The sequence below is a fragment of the Schistocerca piceifrons genome, chromosome 3 (assembly GCF_021461385.2).
Source record: "Schistocerca piceifrons isolate TAMUIC-IGC-003096 chromosome 3, iqSchPice1.1, whole genome shotgun sequence".
NCBI lineage: Eukaryota > Metazoa > Arthropoda > Insecta > Orthoptera > Acrididae > Schistocerca > Schistocerca piceifrons.
The window spans coordinates 557,330,915-557,350,417 of NC_060140.1; the positions used below are offsets into that span (position 1 = coordinate 557,330,915).

General features: G+C 43.9%; 1 protein-coding gene across 1 annotated transcript in view; it reads right to left on the reverse strand.

Annotated features, from left to right (window-relative positions):
- The window catches only part of LOC124788832 (zinc carboxypeptidase-like), a 119,303-nt gene that overhangs the window by 46,651 nt on the left and 53,149 nt on the right, over positions 1–19,503 (reverse strand). Inside the window, exons 2-3 of the mRNA XM_047256114.1 lie at positions 10,992–11,145; positions 1,261–1,397 (exon numbers count right to left, since the gene is read on the reverse strand). Coding sequence (XP_047112070.1) covers positions 1,261–1,397; positions 10,992–11,145 — 291 coding nt within the window. The remainder of the gene's footprint in view (positions 1–1,260; positions 1,398–10,991; positions 11,146–19,503) is intronic.

Here is a 19,503-nt window from a genome sequence, read left to right on the forward strand (position 1 = left end):
TTCTTGGCAGATTTAACTAGCCATCTGAATGCTTTGAACATTTTAATACAAGGTAAAGATCTGCTAATTACTCATTTCGTAGATCGAATACGAGCTTTTAAAATGAAATTGACACTTTGGGTGAGTCAGCTGGAAACAGGAAACCTAGCTCATTTTCCTAAATTATCATCCATGCAAGATGTTCACAAAGACTGTGAACGTTATTCACATAGTTTAGTTGCCCTTAAGGGAGAATTTGAATAACGCTTTCAAGATCTGACAGCACTAGACAGTGATTTTGATCTGTTCTCTCCATATTCAGCGAATATTTAAGAGATTCGTCCTGAGCTGCAGCAAGAAATTATTGACCTGCAGTGTGACAGAGAATACAGAGACAAATTTCAGAACAATAGATTCACGATAGATTTCCTCATTTGCACAAACTGGCGGCTACAATAATATCAATGTTCGGTTCCACATATGTTTGTGAACAACTGCTCTCTGCAATGAAATGTAACAAGACGCGCCTGAGAAACGCATTGTCTGATCGAAATTTAAGTGCACAAGAACAATTACTCCGAACATAGACGCAATTGTAAAGGGCAAAGAGTACAAGATAACTGAGAATCCCACACTTCAGTGACACCTTTTATTGTGTAACAGCTCACAAATTAATGCGAATGTAGAGGCATACACTAAGCTAATAAAATTATGTGGCATGTGTACATTCTCCTTTATTTGTCTCAGTAATAATTCGTGAGTGACATCCCTGCAGGTGGCCGCGGATTTACATTGACTGGTGGCAGCTGTTGTGTGCCCCACATGACTTTCCCCACTCTCCGCTCTGGTCCGGTAGTGGGGGTAGCGTACTCGCGCTGCTCCGTGTTCGCGCCTTGCTGTTCACAGCTTTCTCCGCGAGCACGTATGTTGTGAAGCCCTGACGTACGTGCTACGTCGCCAGGAGATATTCAGCTTCGCGGTAGTCTGTGGTCATAATATTTTGGCTCTGCACTGCATATTCATATAGAGATAGGAACTGCTAAGTGGTCACTTACAAAGTGTAATCTCATTTACTTAAAACAAAAAAAAAAACAAAAAACAAGGAGGTGTGAATATTCACTTCATGTAAAGCACACACAGGAGTGCAAAGGCCCACTAATAATTTTCGTAATACAAATTTAGCTTTCATTGTCCCACTTGTATTTTTTTTAGGGTAGCAGCTGTGTATGACATACACATGAAAAATAATTTGAAGGTTACTCTAGCCACGCTAACGCTTACCTCTGCACATCATCGATGTAGACGGACGACTCAATGCCATTTGCTTCTAGGCCCTCCATGAAGCTGGCTTGCATTTTAGGCGATACCATAACATCGGCTGGTTTATTCACGACACTAGGTTCCTTCCAGAAGTAAATCTGAAAGATAACATGTTCTTACTTATATTCAGTACTTTACAGGGAAACGACAGTAGGGGGCCTTTAACCAGTGGCGTTGTGGTGTATGCATATTTTACGTGTGGATCAGAAATATGTGTAACAAGTAACGGAAGCGTAACCACTCTAATCCAGGTGGTCAACTGGGGTAGGTTGGTAGGCTAGGGAGAAGCAGGTCACCGGAAATTTGGAAACTTCTGGTAAGGTTTTATGGGACCAAACTGCTGAGGTCATTAGCCCCTTAGCTTACACACTAATCTAACTTAAACTAACTTACATAAAGGACGACACACCCACCCATGCCCGAGGGAGGACTCGAACCTACGACGGGGGCAGGTCACCGAAGTGGCGTCCGATTGGAAGACTTGCACTCCGCCACTGAGCCACACACAATTAACCGAACAAATCATATGCAGGAGTAAAATTATCATTGCAGCTTCGCTATATTAAGCACGATTTAAAGGAATTTTTCTTATCATTTATCATCGTCACTGATAAAATGATAGATACATTCAAATGTCTCAGTTCCTTATTCATAAATTACACCAAATCAGCAGTGGTATATACAGGGTGAGTCACCTAACGTTACCGCTGGATATACTTCGTAAACCACATCAAATCCTGACGAACCGAACGTGAGGAGAGGGGCTAGTGTAATTGTTTAATACAAACCATACAAAAATACACGGAAGTATGTTTTTTCACAAAAACCTACGTTTTTTTAAATGGAACCACGTTAGTTTTATTAGCACATCTGATCATATAAACAAATACATAATCAGTGCCGTTTGTTGCATTGTAAAATGTTAATTACATAGGGAGATATTGTAACCTAAAGTTGACGATTGAGTACCACTCCTCCGCTGTTCGATCGTGTGTATCGGAGAGCACTGCAACATACACTCCTGGAAATGGATAAAAGAACATATTGACACCGGTGTGTCAGACCCACCATACTTGCTCCGGACACTGCGAGAGGGCTGTACAAGCAATGATCACACGCACGGCACAGCGGACACACCAGGAACCGCGGTGTTGGCCGTCGAATGGCGCTAGCTGCGCAGCATTTGTGCACCGCCGCCGTCAGTGTCAGCCAGTTTGCCGTGGCATACGGAGCTCCATCGCAGTCTTTAACACTGGTAGCATGCCGCGACAGCGTGGACGTGAACCGTATGTGCAGTTGACGGACTTTGAGCGAGGGCGTATAGTGGGCATGTGGGAGGCCGGGTGGACGTACCGCCGAATTGCTCAACACGTGGGGCGTGAGGTCTCCACAGTACATCGATGTTGTCGCCAGTGGTCGGCGGAAGGTGCACGTGCCCGTCGACCTGGGACCGGACCGCAGCGACGCACGAATGCACGCCAAGACCGTAGGATCCTACGCAGTGCCGTAGGGGACCGCGCCGCCACTTCCCAGCAAATTAGGGACACTGTTGCTCCTGGGGTATCGGCGAGGACCATTCGCAACCGTCTCCATGAAGCTGGGCTACGGTCCCGCACACCGTTAGGCCGTCTTCCGCTCACGCCCCAACATCGTGCAGCCCGCCTCCAGTGGTGTCGCGACAGGCGTGAGTGGAGGGACGAATGGAGACGTGTCGTCTTCAGCGATGAGAGTCGCTTCTGCCTTGGTGCCAATGATGGTCGTATGCGTGTTTGGCGCCGTGCAGGTGAGCGCCACAATCAGGACTGCATACGACCGAGGCACACAGGGCCAACACCCGGCATCATGGTGTGGGGAGCGATCTCCTACACTGGCCGTACACCAGTGGTGATCGTCGAGGGGACACTGAATAGTGCACGGTACATCCAAACCGTCATCGAACCCATCGTTCTACCATTCCTAGACCGGCAAGGGAACTTGCTGTTCCAACAGGACAATGCACGTCCGCATGTATCCCGTGCCACCCAACGTGCTCTAGAAGGTGTAAGTCAACTACCCTGGCCAGCAAGATCTCCGGATCTGTCCCCCATTGAGCATGTTTGGGACTGGATGAAGCGTCGTCTCACGCGGTCTGCACGTCCAGCACGAACGCTGGTCCAACTGAGGCGCCAGGTGGAAATGGCATGGCAAGCCGTTCCACAGGACTACATCCAGCATCTCTACGATCGTCTCCATGGGAGAATAGCAGCCTGCATTGCTGCGAAAGGTGGATATACACTGTACTAGTGCCGACATTGTGCATGCTCTGTTGCCTGTGTCTATGTGCCTGTGGTTCTGTCAGTGTGATCATGTGATGTATCTGACCCCAGGAATGTGTCAATAAAGTTTCCCCTTCCTGGGACAATGAATTCACGGTGTTCTTATTTCAATTTCCAGGAGTGTATACATACATACACACACACACACACACACACACACATATATATATATATATATATATATATATATATATATATATTTGGTGAGTTTTAATTCTCCTTTCTACTACCTGTATCTACATCTACTTGACTACTCCACAGTTTACAATTAAGGTTCTAGCAGAGTGTTCAGCGAACCGCCTTCAACGGCTCTCCCTGTCCTATCTCGAATAGCGCGTAGGAAAAACGTACACTTAAATGTTTCCGTGCGATTTCTTATTTCTCTTATCTTACTATGATGATCACTCCTCCCTATGTAGGTGGGCGCCAGAAAAGTGTTTTCACAATCTGGGGAGAAAATTCGTGTTTAAAATTTCATGAGAAGATCGTGCTGCAACGAAAAACGCCTCTGTTTTAGTGATTGCCACCGCTGATCATACCCGTGGCACTATCTCCCTTATTTCGCTATACTACAAAACGAACTGCCTTTCTTTCAACAACTTTTTCAGTGTCCTCCGTCAATCCTATCTGATGCGGATCCCATACTGCACAGCCATACTCCAGAAGAGGGTGGACAAGTGTAGTGTAAGCGGACTCTTTAGTTGAGTTGTTGCATTTTCTACTTGTTCTATGAATAAATCACAGTCTTTATCTATGTGATCATTCCAATTTGAGTTAATCGTAATTGTAATCCCTAAGTATTTATCTGAATTTACAACAGTAATTTTTGTGTGATTTATCGTGTAACCGAAATTTGGCGGATTCCTTTTAGTACTATTCATTATTGAGAGTCAATTGCCTTTTGTCGCACCATACAGTATCTTCTCTAAATTATTTTGTATTTGATTTTGACCATCTAGTCACTTTACCAGCTGGTAAATGAATGTACCGTCTGCAAACAATATAAGAGGGCTGTTCTGATTGTCTCCTATGTCGTTTATGTAGTTCTGAAACAGCAGAGGACTTCTAACACTTCCCTGGGGAACTAAGATATTACTTATGTTTTACTCGATAGTTTTCTGTGATTTACTACGAACTCTGACCTTTCTGACAGAAAAGCACGAATTCAATCGCACAACAGTGACGATACTCCATAGCCACGCAATTTAGTTAGAAACCGCTTCTGGGAAACAGTATCAAAAGCCTTTTGTAAATCTGGAAATATGGAATCAATTCGACATCCCATGCCAATATCATTCATTACTTCGTGAGAATAGAGAGCTAATTGTCTTAATAAGAATTATATTTTCTGAATCCGCTCTAAGTATGTGTCAGTAGAGCGTTACCTTCGACGTAATTCATAGCGTTCAAGTGAAATATATGTTCCAAAGCCCTGCTGCAAGTCGACTTCAAAGGCATGGATCTGTAATCCATCGGATTACTCCTATTCGTTTTCTTGAGCATTGGTGTGACCTACGCAATTTCCTAATCTTCAGGTACGGAACTTTCGTCGAGCGAGCTATTGTATTTCATTGCTAGGTACGGAGTTATTATATCAACATCTCTGAAAGGAACCACTTTGGTACGAATCTGGAACATAAGACCTGTTATTACTGATTTAAACAGCTACGCTACACCGAGGATATCTACTTGTAAGCTAGTTTTGTTGGCAACTGTGCTTGATTCCAGTTCTGGAATGTTTACTTCGTCTTCTTTGGTGAAGAAATCTCGGAATACCGTACTTCTTAATTCTGCTTTATTGGCACTGTCTTCAGTAAGATTGCCATTGTTATGGTACAGTGAAGGTACTGAATGTATCTTACCGCTGGAATACTTTACATACAACTAAAATGTGTTTGGGGTTTCTGACAAAGAGAGAATTTCGCTGTGGTACTATTAAGAGCATCTCGCACTGACCTTTCTGCTTAATATCGAGCTTCTGAAAAACGATACCGATCTTAAGTATTTAGCATTCTATTAAATTCAGCAAGCATTTTTCGTTACTTCTGTAACAGTGATCTGGTGATCTGACCTGTTTTGTGAAGCATGATGGACCAGTTCCATCATTAATTTATTTGGTATACGAGGGCAGTTCAATAAGTAATGCAACACTTTTTTTTTCGGCGTATTTTGGTTGAAAAAACCGGAAATTTCTTGTGGAATATTTTCAAACATTCCCGCTTCGTCTCGTATAGTTTCATTGACTTCCGACAGGTGGCAGCGCTGTACGCAGCTGTTAAAATGGCGTCTGTAACGGATGTGCGTTGCAAACAACGGGCAGTGATCGAGTTTCTTTGGGCGGAAAACCAGGGCATCTCAGATATTCATAGGCGCTTGCAGAATGTCTACGGTGATTTGGCAGTGGACAAAAGCACGGTGAGTCGTTGGGCAAAGCGTGTGTCATCATCGCCGCAAGGTCAAGCAAGACTGTCTGATCTCCCGCGCGCGGGCCGGCCGTGCACAGCTGTGACTCCTGCAATGGCGGAGCGTGCGAACACACTCGTCGAGATGATCGACGGATCACCATCAAACAACTCAGTGCTCAACTTGACATCTCTGTTGGTAGTGCTGTCACAGTTGTTCACCAGTTGGGATATTCAAAGGTTTGTTCCCGCTGGGTCCCTCGTTGTCTAACCGGACACCATAAAGAGCAAAGGAGAACCATCTGTGCGGAATTGCTTGCTCGTCATGTGGCTGAGGGTGACAATTTCTTGTCAAAGATTGTTACATGCGATGAAACATGGGTTCATCACTTCGAACCTGAAACAAAACGGCAGTCAATGGAGTGGCGTCACACTCACTCCCCTACCAAGAAAAAGTTTAAAACCATACCCTCAGCCGGTAAAGTCATGGTTACAGTCTTCTGGGACGCTGAAGGGGTTATTCTGTTCGATGTCCTTCCCCATGGTCAAACGATCAACTCTGAAGTGTATTGTGCTACTCTTCAGAAATTGAAGAAACGACTTCAGCGTGTTCGTAGGCACAAAAATCTGAACGAACTTCTCCTTCTTCATGACAACGCAAGACCTCACACAAGTCTTCGCACCCGAGAGGAGCTCACAAAACTTCAGTGGACTGTTCTTCCTCATGCACCCTACAGCCCCGATCTCGCACCGTCGGATTTCCATATGTTTGGCCCAATGAAGGACGCAATCCATGGGAGGCACTACGCGGATGATGAAGAAGTTATTGATGCAGTACGACGTTGGCTCCGACATCGACCAGTGGAATGATACCGTGCAGACATACAGGCCCTCATTTCAAGGTGGCGTAAGGCCGTAGCATTGAATGGAGATTACGATGAAAAATAGTGTTGTGTAGCTAAAATATTGGGGAATAACCTGGTGTATTTCAATGCTGAATAAAACAACCCCTGTTTCAGAAAAAAAATGTGTTGCATTACTTATTTAACTGCCCTCGTATATTTCTCAATTATCGCCGATGCTATTGGTTAGTTTGTTTGTTGATTTTGGGGAGGGGACCAAACAGCGAGGTCATCGGTCCCATCGGATTAGGGAAGGATGGGAAAGAAATTCGGCCGAGCCCTTTCAAAGGAACCATCCCGGAATATGCCGGAAGCGATTTGGGGAAATCACGGAAAATCTAAATCACGATGGCCGGACGCGGATTTGAACCGTCGTTCTCCCGAATGGTCCAGTTTGCTAACCACTGCAACATGCCGATACCATTTCTTTTAACTGAGGCCACATTTGGTCTACGCTTACATAGTTAGTTGGGAAGAGGTGGAGACTGTCTCTTAGGAAGGTGTCAAGCAAATTTCTATCTTCTACTTTAAACATGATTTTTATTTTTGGAGGATTTAGACGGTAAATCTCACTATAACACGCTTGTGATCACCGTCTGTTCATCCGAGAACTATTCAAGATTTTCCTACGCCGGGAAACCCTAAAATCACACATGATGCGCCGTATTAACTCACGATTATTTGTTGCTACGAGATAAAGTATGTTTTCGCAACCTTTTACACTTCGACGAGGCTCTTGAACTAACTGTTCAAAATACACTTAGGAGGAAGCATTGAGTAAAATTTCTGGTCTTGGTTTATGTCTAACGCCGACTTTAAAAATGTATTTTCTCTAACATACAGAGAGTAGACTGAAGTCACCACTGCCTGTAGTTGTATGAGTGGGGTACCTATTGAGTGGGGTACCTATTTGATATTAGTCACAATAATTCTATGAATGTTTCGGCAGGGAGTGGTTAAAAGGAACCAATTATGAATTTGTTCAGATTGCCGAGTATAGCCTCTACTAGTGCTAACTCACAGGAACTGTAGACCACAATTTCACTACAAGGTAAACCACTTCCAATGACAACAAACACACCTCCACAAACTATATTTAATCCATTATGGCTGAACACCATTAGGTTTTTTGTAAAAATTTCTACTGAACTTATCTCTGGAGTCAGTCAGCTTTCACTGCCTACAACGACTTAGGTATCGGAGCTTTCTGTTAGCGGTTGGATCTCTAATTTTTTCCCAACACAACTACGAAAATTTACAACTACAATATATTTTCTAGTTCCACCCTAGCCTTTGTTTGCCCTACATCCTTTGAGACTGAGACCCTCTAACTTATATATCCACCCAGTCCACTGTACATAGCCCCGCTACCCGTGTAGCCGCCTCCAATGGACCTCCGACCTGTTTATCGGAACCTGAAACGCACACCCTATAACACAAATCAAGCAATTTGCAGCCTATACGGTCGCAGAACCTTCTGAGCCTCCACTCAGCTGTGTACCAAAGGTGCACAGTCACTCATGTCAGTGTTGATACTGACAGTGAGATCTGTTTTCGTCTCGCAAACAGAACTGGTAGTCTTTAGCATTAATGTTAATAAATTAATAATCAATTGAAGTCTATACGAGTAACAGTTCTTTGCATGCTGGAACTCAAAAATGTTTATGTACTATTATGATCTCTCTAATAAGTGTGAGACCGGTTCAGATCTATCTTCCTACCACAGATGCGCAAGAACGCTTTGTGAGTGTTTCAGGAATTTGGTGTTGAACCTATGGCCTGCAAGGTAGGAACATACCCTCTCTTGCATACAGAGTTAAGAAGAGTGCAGCAGAACGGAAAGTGATATAATCAGAAAATGATCTCAATGTCAGTTCCACTACACTCCCTGCAAAGGAAACATTAGGGCTGACAGAAATTAGTGAACGGATTGATGTGCAAACATAGGTTAGCAAAAAATGAAAATCCTAGATTTTATTTATTAAGGTTTATTTTTACTCTAAGTATGACTTTATGACATACTAATGTTAGAAAAATTACTTACAGGATGGTAAAATATTGATATTGGGTGTTTACCACTGTGAAGCGAAATTCCTATCATAAGGTTCTTTAATGATGAGAAGTGTGATGACTATGTCTGCAGGTCGATAAAAGTACAAACAAATCGAATACAATTGGGGCTAGAGATATTAGTTTACCTAAAATGCACAATGAAAATAATCAAATAATGGATAGGGTGGGTAAAGAGCAACCAGAAAGAAGGTCGCAATAAAAACATTTTAATAACTTGAGGGTATAAAGCACTCTACAGTGGCTGATCAATCCTTTCTATTAGATCGGATATCTCACATTTCTGCTCCAATGAAACCCGACAGTTTTGATTATGTTTAACTACAGGTCATGGTTAAATGTACAAAAATTAGGAGAGATCGAGATGACCACAGTTCTGAGTGAATTGAATATCACTTGCTGGTGAACCGCGAGCGCGCGTGTTTGCACTTGATTGACGGCGGCAGTGGCTGCTGTCGGCGCCAGCTGTGAACCTGAGAATCTATTCTAAATCTCTCTCGTCTGTTGAACACCAGTTGGATGCATTTCCTACATCTTCAGTGAAACCGAGGCTCCCAGTTATTCGCTAGCTAAGTTAATTGGCATGGTACACGGTATCTGGCTGGAATTTATCGTACATTGTTGCCCTCAAATCTCTCACTAGCGTTGTCAGTGCTTGGTGCGATTCTCCATACTAGGAGAGTTTGCAGTTTAACTTCTTATGAGTTAAGATGAGCCTGTGAACAAGTGTTCAAATAATGACTTTCTCAGTCGTCTCAGCGCGGCGCGAGTCGCCTGGCTCAGACACTCGACGATTTGCTGCAAGAGAAACAGCGAGTTACTCTGTCTGCAATTTGTTTAGATCAAAGCTGGTGGCCATGCGTTTTCTTTCGGGTCAATCAGAGTGTTCATACTTGTTATGACTCCTCCCACTAGAGATTTAGCCTATAACACGTGTCGTTTCTCTCATAGGGCAGAGTTTAACTTTTAATACGTAATACTGAGATAAACAGCTTATTCTTCCATGCGAGTTTTAACTCAGGCAGCTACAGCGAGTCACCAATGTTTTGAGTAGGGTTTCTCCAGACGTTTATCTGGCTTTTTCCGCCGTGTTCCTGCAGAAAGGCTTTATGAATGGTTGTCGTTAGATGCGGGGTCAAGGCCCACTTTTGCCGGCGGTCTACGCAGTGACTCCGATGTCTCATTGGGTCTGCTAGGTGTCCTGCTGTGAGGTTTCGCGCCGCGCGGGATGGACATGCCATCATAAAGTTCTACTTCCCTCATAACTGCATCTCGTAGCTCAGGTCTGGAAAATTACTTGCGTGCAATTACGAGTGTGAGTGTTAGTGGTTTATACTCACGAAATGCTTGCTTGTTTATTGGATCTGCATATTCATAGTATTCGTACAGTCTCACTCGATATATTGTGTGACATATCGAGTTAACTGGCATTGTTTCAGGAATTCAGTGGAAGATGAGTTACTTGTTTAACACGTTACACCTTGAAATGGGTATTTTCTTTCATTATGAGTATCACATATACATTTAGTCTGACGGCGAAAGACTGGAATCGCTGGCATCAGCTTACTAAGAAACAATGAGCTCCTTGAGAAATTAACTATAACCCTTACATGGCATTCGACAGTCTACCCAAAGACTGGAGTCAAATAACAACACAAAGCAAGCGAAGATTACGAATACCTAACTCGGCGTAAAGTGGGTTTCGAAAGACCGTCACTGGAGAATCAACACAAGGACTAGTCCCTTGTCTTCTTGGAAACTTGGGAGTCTAGAAAATCCTTATGTAACAGCAGACACTGCTATTATGTTATAACATAGGAAGATTACAACCACTTTTGCACATGCTTTTTGAATAAGCTATTTATTGGGGAGAAAATATTCAGCAGCTGCCTTTAGAGAAGTTGGAATACTGTTGCAGAAAGACCGATGTCAGCTGAACACTGTGACTAGAAGAACTCTGCAGAAAGAAGCGGTACTGTAGTCGCTGGTGAAGGAATACTCACATCTTTGTGGTACTTGGTGAGCCCATTGAGGAACTGCAGCTGATCCACATTGGCTGGCAGTACCCGGTACACACGGTGGTCGTCATAGCGCACCTTCTCTCCAGCAGCTAGCGCAAGACCAGCCACGAGGAACACCAAAACTCTATGCACCATCCTGGAACAGAAGTATGGATATCTTCCGATTTTAACCACACAGTACAAAGATAACCATACCGGACAAAATTAGTAATCACCTGAAGATATCAGCTAGTATAGTGTAACATCGCCTCTAGCTTTGACAGCAGCTGCATTTCGGCAAGGAAGAGAGCCCACCAATTTTTCTGGTACTTCGTGTCAAGTGGAAGCCGTTAATTGATGAGCAGCTCCTGCAGAGCTTCCTAATGGGGAGGAAATTGATTGTTACATTTTACCCAATCTTCCAGTGGGGAGATTTTCTGTGCGATTATGGCTTGGTTATTCACTGTACCAGTCGAGGGGCATTATGATGTGTGAGTATCCGCTACACTAGGAACACATTTGTGCAGCCCCTGGAACACAGCTGCTGCCAACTTAGAAGGGTGAGTACCAACAACACACTCGTCATGAAACGTGAAAGAAAAGCCAACAATTGGTCAGTGACAATGTTGAAATGAAAATCCGAAAATCTTGGTTCATTCCACTTTACTTGAATGAATGAACCCATGTCACGGTATGAGAAACAAACCCCTCCTCGTCCTCTAACCCAAAACATCGTAGAACTAGGTTCTGCCTCTGCTCAGCTACACCCTCTGATACACTGAAATTTAAACGCCTCTTTGGGCTGTCGGTGCACTCGATACCTTGCGTCATTTTAGCAATTAATCGGACTACAGTACAACCTCCAGTCAACTACTGTCGAGCTTCTCTGTTGTATCGCCTACTGAAGACCTGCAACTTATTGTGCTCTGTGAGAAATGGCGTTTTACGAGATACCCAATTCTCATTCCATGTACTTACATTTTAAATATTTATTAGGAATCTAGCTGAAATGGATTTGTATTCACTGACAGCATTTCCTCTCAGGTCTGAAATCGACTGTGATTGACAAGACGAGACAGTCATCTCTGGTCAGCGTTAGTTAGGATCAGTGTCCTTACGCCATGTTACATGGCTGCAAATTATACACCATTCCTTGTAGACAAGATTGACAATCTGTATTGATACACAGAGAAATGGACTACTTAATTTGCGGTCTAATTACACTACTCAACAGCCCATTTGCGTCTGAGATGTAATATGTCAGTCAGTATGCATTTTGGTATGTAGAATCCGAATAAGCCTCATAAAGTGTTCTAGCACTTATCATTGTTAAGTGAGCTAGTAGTCCTCTACTGGCGTCGTGTCATATATAGGTTCCTTCTTAAATGGTATTGAGTTCTAAAGTATCAAATATGTGTTTCTTGTTTGTTTTAATTCTGTTAATGTTCACCAGAAATGGTTTAGACTCTATACCAGCAAAACTTGGTAGATATTCTAATGTGTTAATGTGCAACCCACACACGCTGGGAAAAAAATTACTTTCAGTTTTGGCCACCAGGTGAAAATGTGGCAATGTACGACATCTCGTCGACATCTCCGGTGCTCATACTAAACAAATTGTGTAAGCGCCATTTAATAATAACACCAACAATATGCGGTTCTCAACTGTTTGTCATTTTCTACCCAAACTCCATTCCTAATCCATTACAAATGGAAACAATTCAGCATGTGTCCTTGCATTCACACCACCAAGTTTACACTTGGTGGCCAATACTAGAACTGACTTTTTACTAGTTTATATGGATTCCGCATTAACGCATCAGAATATCTATCAAATTTCGCTGCCATACGATCACTGCAGCCAGTACTGGACCTGTGTGAGTAACTATGTTTTACTTATAACCACCCAGTGGTTAAGATATTAAAAAAACTCAGTTCATTTACAAGAACACCGTCTTCCGTTCCAAGATGCTGCATGAGCGCCAAAGTGCGGCTTAACTGTCCACATGTAATACAAATCTAAGAATATATAGAATTTTACACACCATAAAATTATGTACTTGAATAACTTACAATATATCCCAAATAGTTGTAATACGTTATACAGCACTTAAAAGTCCAGAATGTGGAACGTATACAAATGCTGCAGAAAACACAACCTAATGTCTAACAACAACAACTTCTGTAAAGTGTAAGAAAATGCTTATGGCGATCTCTGGTGCTCATTTCTTCGTGTGATTCTAAAATGAGTCACTGGATTGAAGTACCAACAAGTCATTGGAAGTGTCCTGCAAAAATATTTCGCCGTGCTTTCTCTGTAGCCGTCCAAAATTGCTGAAGTGTTGCCAGTGCATTTTCAAATGGCTCCGAGCACTATGGGACTTAACATCTGACGTCATCAGTCCCCTAGACTTAGAACTACTTACACCTAACTAAGCTAAGGACATCACACACATCCATGCCAGAGGCAGGATTCGAACCTGCGACTGTAGCAGCAGCACGGTTCCGGACTGAAGTACCTAGAACCGCTCGGCCACAACGGCCGGCGCCAGTGCAGGAGTTTGTGCTCAAACTGACCCCTTGATTACGTCCCACAAATGTTTGATGTGATTCGTGCCGATCGATTTGGGTGCCTAAATTATTATCTCAAACTGTCCACAATATCTTCAGACCAATTGCGAACAAGTGTGGCCTGATGACATGGCGCATTGTCATTCCTAAAAATAGCATCGTTGTTTGGGAACATGAAGTCCATGAATGACTGCTAATGGTCTCCAAGTAGCCGAAAATAACCATTTACAGTCGGTGATCCGCTCAGTTGGACCAGCGGACTCAATCCATCCCACGTAAAACAGCCCACACCATTATAGGGCCACCACCACCCTGCACAGTGCCTTGTTGACAAGTTGGGTTCACAGCTTCGGGGGTCTGCACCACATTCGAATCTCATGATCAGTTCTTACCTGCAGAAATTGGGTCTCATCTGACTAGCCCACGGTTATCCAGCCCTCGGGGCCCAACCAATGTGGTCACGAGCCCACGAGAGGCATTGCAGGCTATGTAGTACTGTTAACAAGGGCACTCGCGTTGGTCGTCTGCTGCCATAGCCCATTAACGCCAAATTGCGCAACACCATGCTAACGGATACGTTCGCCGTTCGTCCGACATAGACTTCCGCCGTTATTTCAAGTAGTGTTACTTGTCTGTTAGCACTGAAAAGTCTGCGCAAACTCCGCTTCTCTCGGTCGCTAAGTGAAGGCCACTGGCCATAGCTTTGCCCGTGGTGAGAGATACTGCCTGAAATTTGGTATTCCCAGAATTCTCTTGACAGTGTGGATCGCAGAATACTGAATAATCACATCGGAAACCTTTTCACAAGAATCACTTGAGTAAAATGACAGCTCCGTCAATGCACTTCCCTTTTATGCCTTGTGTATGGCACACTATCGCCATCTTTATATGTGCGTATCGCTTTCCATTGAAGCACCACGGATATCCAGCACGGGAGATCTGAGAGAGGCGCACCGACAGCGCGGCCCAACGACATATTGCGACACAGGAGTGGCGACACGTCTTCTTTTTGGAGGAGTCACGGTACCACGTACAACACGAGTATGAACGTACGAGGACAAACTTTGTCTGGCTGCACCCGGCGCGACTGTGCGGGTTGCCACTGCGTCACAGCAAGGTCACATTAGATTCACATAGACAGTAGTGTGGACAGCTGGGGTTTCACTACTGACTTGTTAAGGCCAATGGCTGTGTCCTGTCTTCGAGGTCTCTGTAACTTTATCTTTCAACAACATAATGCAAGATCGCATGCTGCCCAGGCTGTTCTGTTGTATCTCGATACAGAGAGTGGTCGACCGTCGCCGTGTCCTCATGTTCACCAGTAATATATCAGACCTTCCCCCGGCGTCGACATAATTCTGTTCAGTTTAGTGGTTTTATGTAGCTTTTGTATCTTTATTCTTCTCGTCAGGTATCTTTTACTATCGATTTAGCCTCCATGTCTGCAGTTTTATCTCAGTTGCAGTCTAATTTTTCAGTTGTCTTGACATAAATGAAAATGGGAAAGTCGGACGTAATTTGCCCCCTCCTGGTGGATGTTGAAATGATCAGGCACAAATAAAGGCGCATTCATGTTTTTGTACCAGATATACTTGAAAAAATGGCGAGTGTTATTATCGTTGTGTGGACTACGTTAATTACCAACCTGTTAAATTATTTTATATGTATGTCAATAGAAGGACAAGGAGAGAGTTTGCTAACCAAGCAACGAGAAAATTTCTTTCGCTAGTTCCACTGAAGTTTATATGACACTGCAATTCCTCTCCTACACTGACTGCCACTGCTGTTTTCGTAGCCCAGGAGGCCTGAATGAAAAGAGCTTGCTTCAATTAGCGGGCGAGATAAATGTTGATAGGCTATAGGGACCTCACGTTATATTATTCTACCCGGTACCGAAGTGTGGGAAGGCGTACACTGCGACTCTTCTTGCAGGGAGCCCTGATTTCAATGGATACTGAGAAAAGATGGTAGAATTCACAACACAAATAAATAATTTACAAAGTAGCACAAAGAGATATATACTGTAATCAGAGCAGAACAATGTTCTCTTAACTGAGGGCAGCCTCCACTGACAGACACATTAACAGCGCAAGATATAGAAACAAAAGTCACCTATAACTGCGTAGGCTTAGATGTGAACACTTTGGAGAGAGAATACTGAGGTTCGGCAACAAAAGGGGTGGCAGATTTCGGTGAACCTTACCGCATGGTTGGTGCTGACGCTCATCTGATCGCCGAACGACAGAAACAGCAATGTAATCCTAGCTTCATTACTAGACTTTACCCGAAATGACGACCGTTAAAATTTACAGTAGAGTGAGTGTACTTACGGAGCAGACGCGGTCGAGTGCACGCGGCAGCTGGTGGGCCTTCCAGAAGACGATGCAGAGCGGCGATGCTCAGAGGTTTTGTTAGCTTGTTGCCGCCTCACACGAGTATGCCTACTGCTGAAAGAAGTTATTTTGGTGCCAAGTTGCTGGGTGACCAAGAGGCTAGCTGTCGTCTAATGGGCCATAGAACTCGCTACTTCCTTTTTTCAAAAATGGTTTCCTAGCCTGCCGGAACGTCGGTGTTGGGAGGGCAAACTTTTCTTTGTTGGTGCACACCTCGACCTTCGTTTAAATACTCCAGTTTTCCAGGTCTCGTCGGTTGACCATCGGGAATGATGCTATTCACAGCAGTAGCATTCAGTTCTACGATTACAATACTGTAGTGAATGATGTTCCAGCACAGTCTATGAACTAGCTGAAGATGTACTCGAGATGATGGTATTTACCTGATAAACTTCATTAAGCTCGCCGACTATCATGTAATGATGGAGAAGCTGACTGTCTTACACAACATCACATCGCAGAGAGCTTCCAGAACTGAGCTCCAACGTGGAAATCAGCAATAGGTCTCTCCGGGTTCATGTTTCTTTTCAGCGCCCAGGCACCTCTAGGCGATGAAAGCAACCAGGGCAGTAGCGAGGAGATCAACCGACTACACAACATACATCACTCATGGGTCATCAAGCGTCATTGTAGAATCTGCAGTAGAACCGAGGACACTCCAGCTGCCAGTGAGAGACCAAATTCTCGCACTGAGCATGGTCGTCGCCTGCCACCGGCAGCCCGCCTCGGCATTGACGTTGTTAACGCCATCCAACACGCAGCTGAATGAAACATCACCTAAGGCTGGTGCGGGAGAGCAACGCGTTGTAAACACCATGAATAAATGTTCGACGCTTCATAGGTTACCAGCAACCATCTTGACATCATTCTAGGATGTCTCCACTCGACTACACAGCAGTATTCATGGTAATGAAACAGAGAAATGAGGGGATAATAGGGAGACTGTACATAGTCTGTACCATTTCGATAGCAGAAAGTGGGTTCCTGGAAACAGCATCCCCATACCATAGACGACTCACCAACAAAATTGTAACACCTCCTCATTTCATAAGAAACTACGTAGATGGAATCTCACCCAGAATATTGGCACAAAGTGAGCATGAACTATACCCTAAAAGTCCTCTTCCACCTCTCCTGACAAATAATTTCTTTTGTTACCGTTACAGCTAAAAGGATGACCTCGCCTCGCCTTTCAGATTCTGCTGCGGCACTGTTGCCCTGACATCGCACGTGTGCTCGTTCTTCCTTATTAAAGACATTGTGCCACACACAAACTGAAGTGGTTCGATAATAATTTTTTTTTTGTCACCAGTGATTTCTCAGGTTACGAGATGAAGAGAAAGGGTGCGATGATTTGTGTTGAAAGGCATAAATCGAAACTGTTAATTACAGTGAATGCTGTCTGGGCTGAGAGCGTTTCCTAGTTGCATCCGAATTCATGTCGTTCTGAATTCTTGATATGGTCACGAAATTTCCCGATTTGTTGAAACACAAATGAAAGAAATACTAATGTGGTGCTGTATCTTTGAGGTCTTGATAAATGATCCTCAGCTCCAGCAACGCAGGAGTCATCCTCTGGTCTAATCAGTGGTACTTCTCCAATAGTCTTCTAAAAAGCCACGCCATAATATGAGAAAAACACCCCAGCTCTCTTTGTACTGACGTCCTTCATATTCTTCCGTCGAGAAGGGCAACTTCATTGTCGATCACTACTGCAAATTTGTGCGTTAGCGGCTTCTGACTCTGAGACGTTTGAAAATAGCGACAGAAGGCTGCAGCACATAGAAATCTGATGCGCTATGAAAAACTGGAACACTACATTGCGCAAGACCGTCAATTACGTACAGTAGTCGTGGATCAGAAAAACAACGACCAGTTCCTCTGATGCATATCTTAATACTCTTAGGCACTATCATTAACTTTGACAATTGTATCGTACAAAATGTCAATTTATCTACGAACAATTCATCACTTGCCTTGCACAACACTGATGGGGGATATAACATTAGGCTTATTAAAAGAGTTTAAATTCAAATGTTTCATTAGACATTTTTCGTAACTACTGAGAAGGACCTTTTCTTTAACTAGTATTACGTGAGAAAACCCTGGTCAAATGAGAACTCAAATACATGTTCATCTTTCGTATTCTGTCGACTGCTAAGTTCAAATGGCTCTGAGCACTATGGGACTCAACATCTGAGGTCATCAGTCCCCTAGAACTTAGAACTACTTTAACCTAACTAACCTAAGGACGTCACACACATCCATGCCCGAGGCAGGATTCGAACCTGCGACCGTAGCAGTCGCGCGGTTCCTGACTGAAGCGCCTAGAACTATTCGGACACTGCGGCCGGTGACTGCTATGTTATTAGATGAATAATACTCTACGTTAGAAGGAAAATGATGTGAGATGATGCGACGAAATGTTACGTTGTTGAGATACAACAACCCAAAATCAGGTGTAAGTGACTCATAAAAGAAACATAAAAATCTGAAAAAAATTTTCAACCTTGCTCACCATTACTAAACATTTATCGGCTTAATCGTTCCGTCGATAAGCGATAATTGCGTAGCATCCACTTGCTTCTAACAATGGGCACTTTATTAAAAAACTATGTGATCAAAAGTATCCCTAAACCTGGCTGAAAATGACATACAATTTCGTGGCGCCTTCCATCGGTAATGCTGGAATTCAATATGGCGTTGGCCCACTCTTAGCCTTGATGACAGCTTCCACTATCGCAAGCATACGTTCAATCAGGTGCTCGAAAGTTTTTTGGGGAATGGAGCCCATTCTTCATGGAGTGATGCGCAGAGGAAAGGTATCGATGTCGGTCATTGAGGCCTGGCACGAAGTCGGTGTTCCAAAGCATCCCAAAGGTCTTCTATGTGCTTCAGGTCAGGACTCCGTGCAGGCTTGTCCATTACAGGGATGTTATTGTTCTGTAAGCATTCCGCCACAGTTCGTGAATTATGGACATGTGATCAATCGTGTTGAAATATGCAATCGCTATCCCCGAAGTGCTCTTCAACAGTGCGAAGCAAGAAGGTGCTTAAAGTGCTACGCAAAACACCAAGAGATGCCAGCCCCCTCCATGAAAAACATGACCACACCATAACACCACGCCTCCGAATTTTGCTGCTCGCACTACACACGCTGCCACCGGGCACTCGCCAAACCCACACCGTGCCATCAGATCACCACATTGTGTACCGTGATTCGTCACTCCATACAACCTTTTTCCACGGTTCAATCGTCCAATGTTTACGCTCATTGCACCAAGCGAGGCGTCGTTTGGCTTTTACCGGCGTGATGTGTAGCTTATGAGCAGCCGCTCTAGCATGAAATCCACGTTTTCTCACCTCCCGCCTAACTGTCATAGTACTTGCAGTGGATCATGATGCAGTGTGGAATTCCTGTATGATGGTGTGAATAGATGTCTGCCTATTACACATTACGAACCTCTTCAACTGTCGGCGGTCGCTGTCAATCAACAGACGAGGTCGTCCTGTACGCCTTTGTGCTGTACGTGTCCCTTCACGTTTCCACT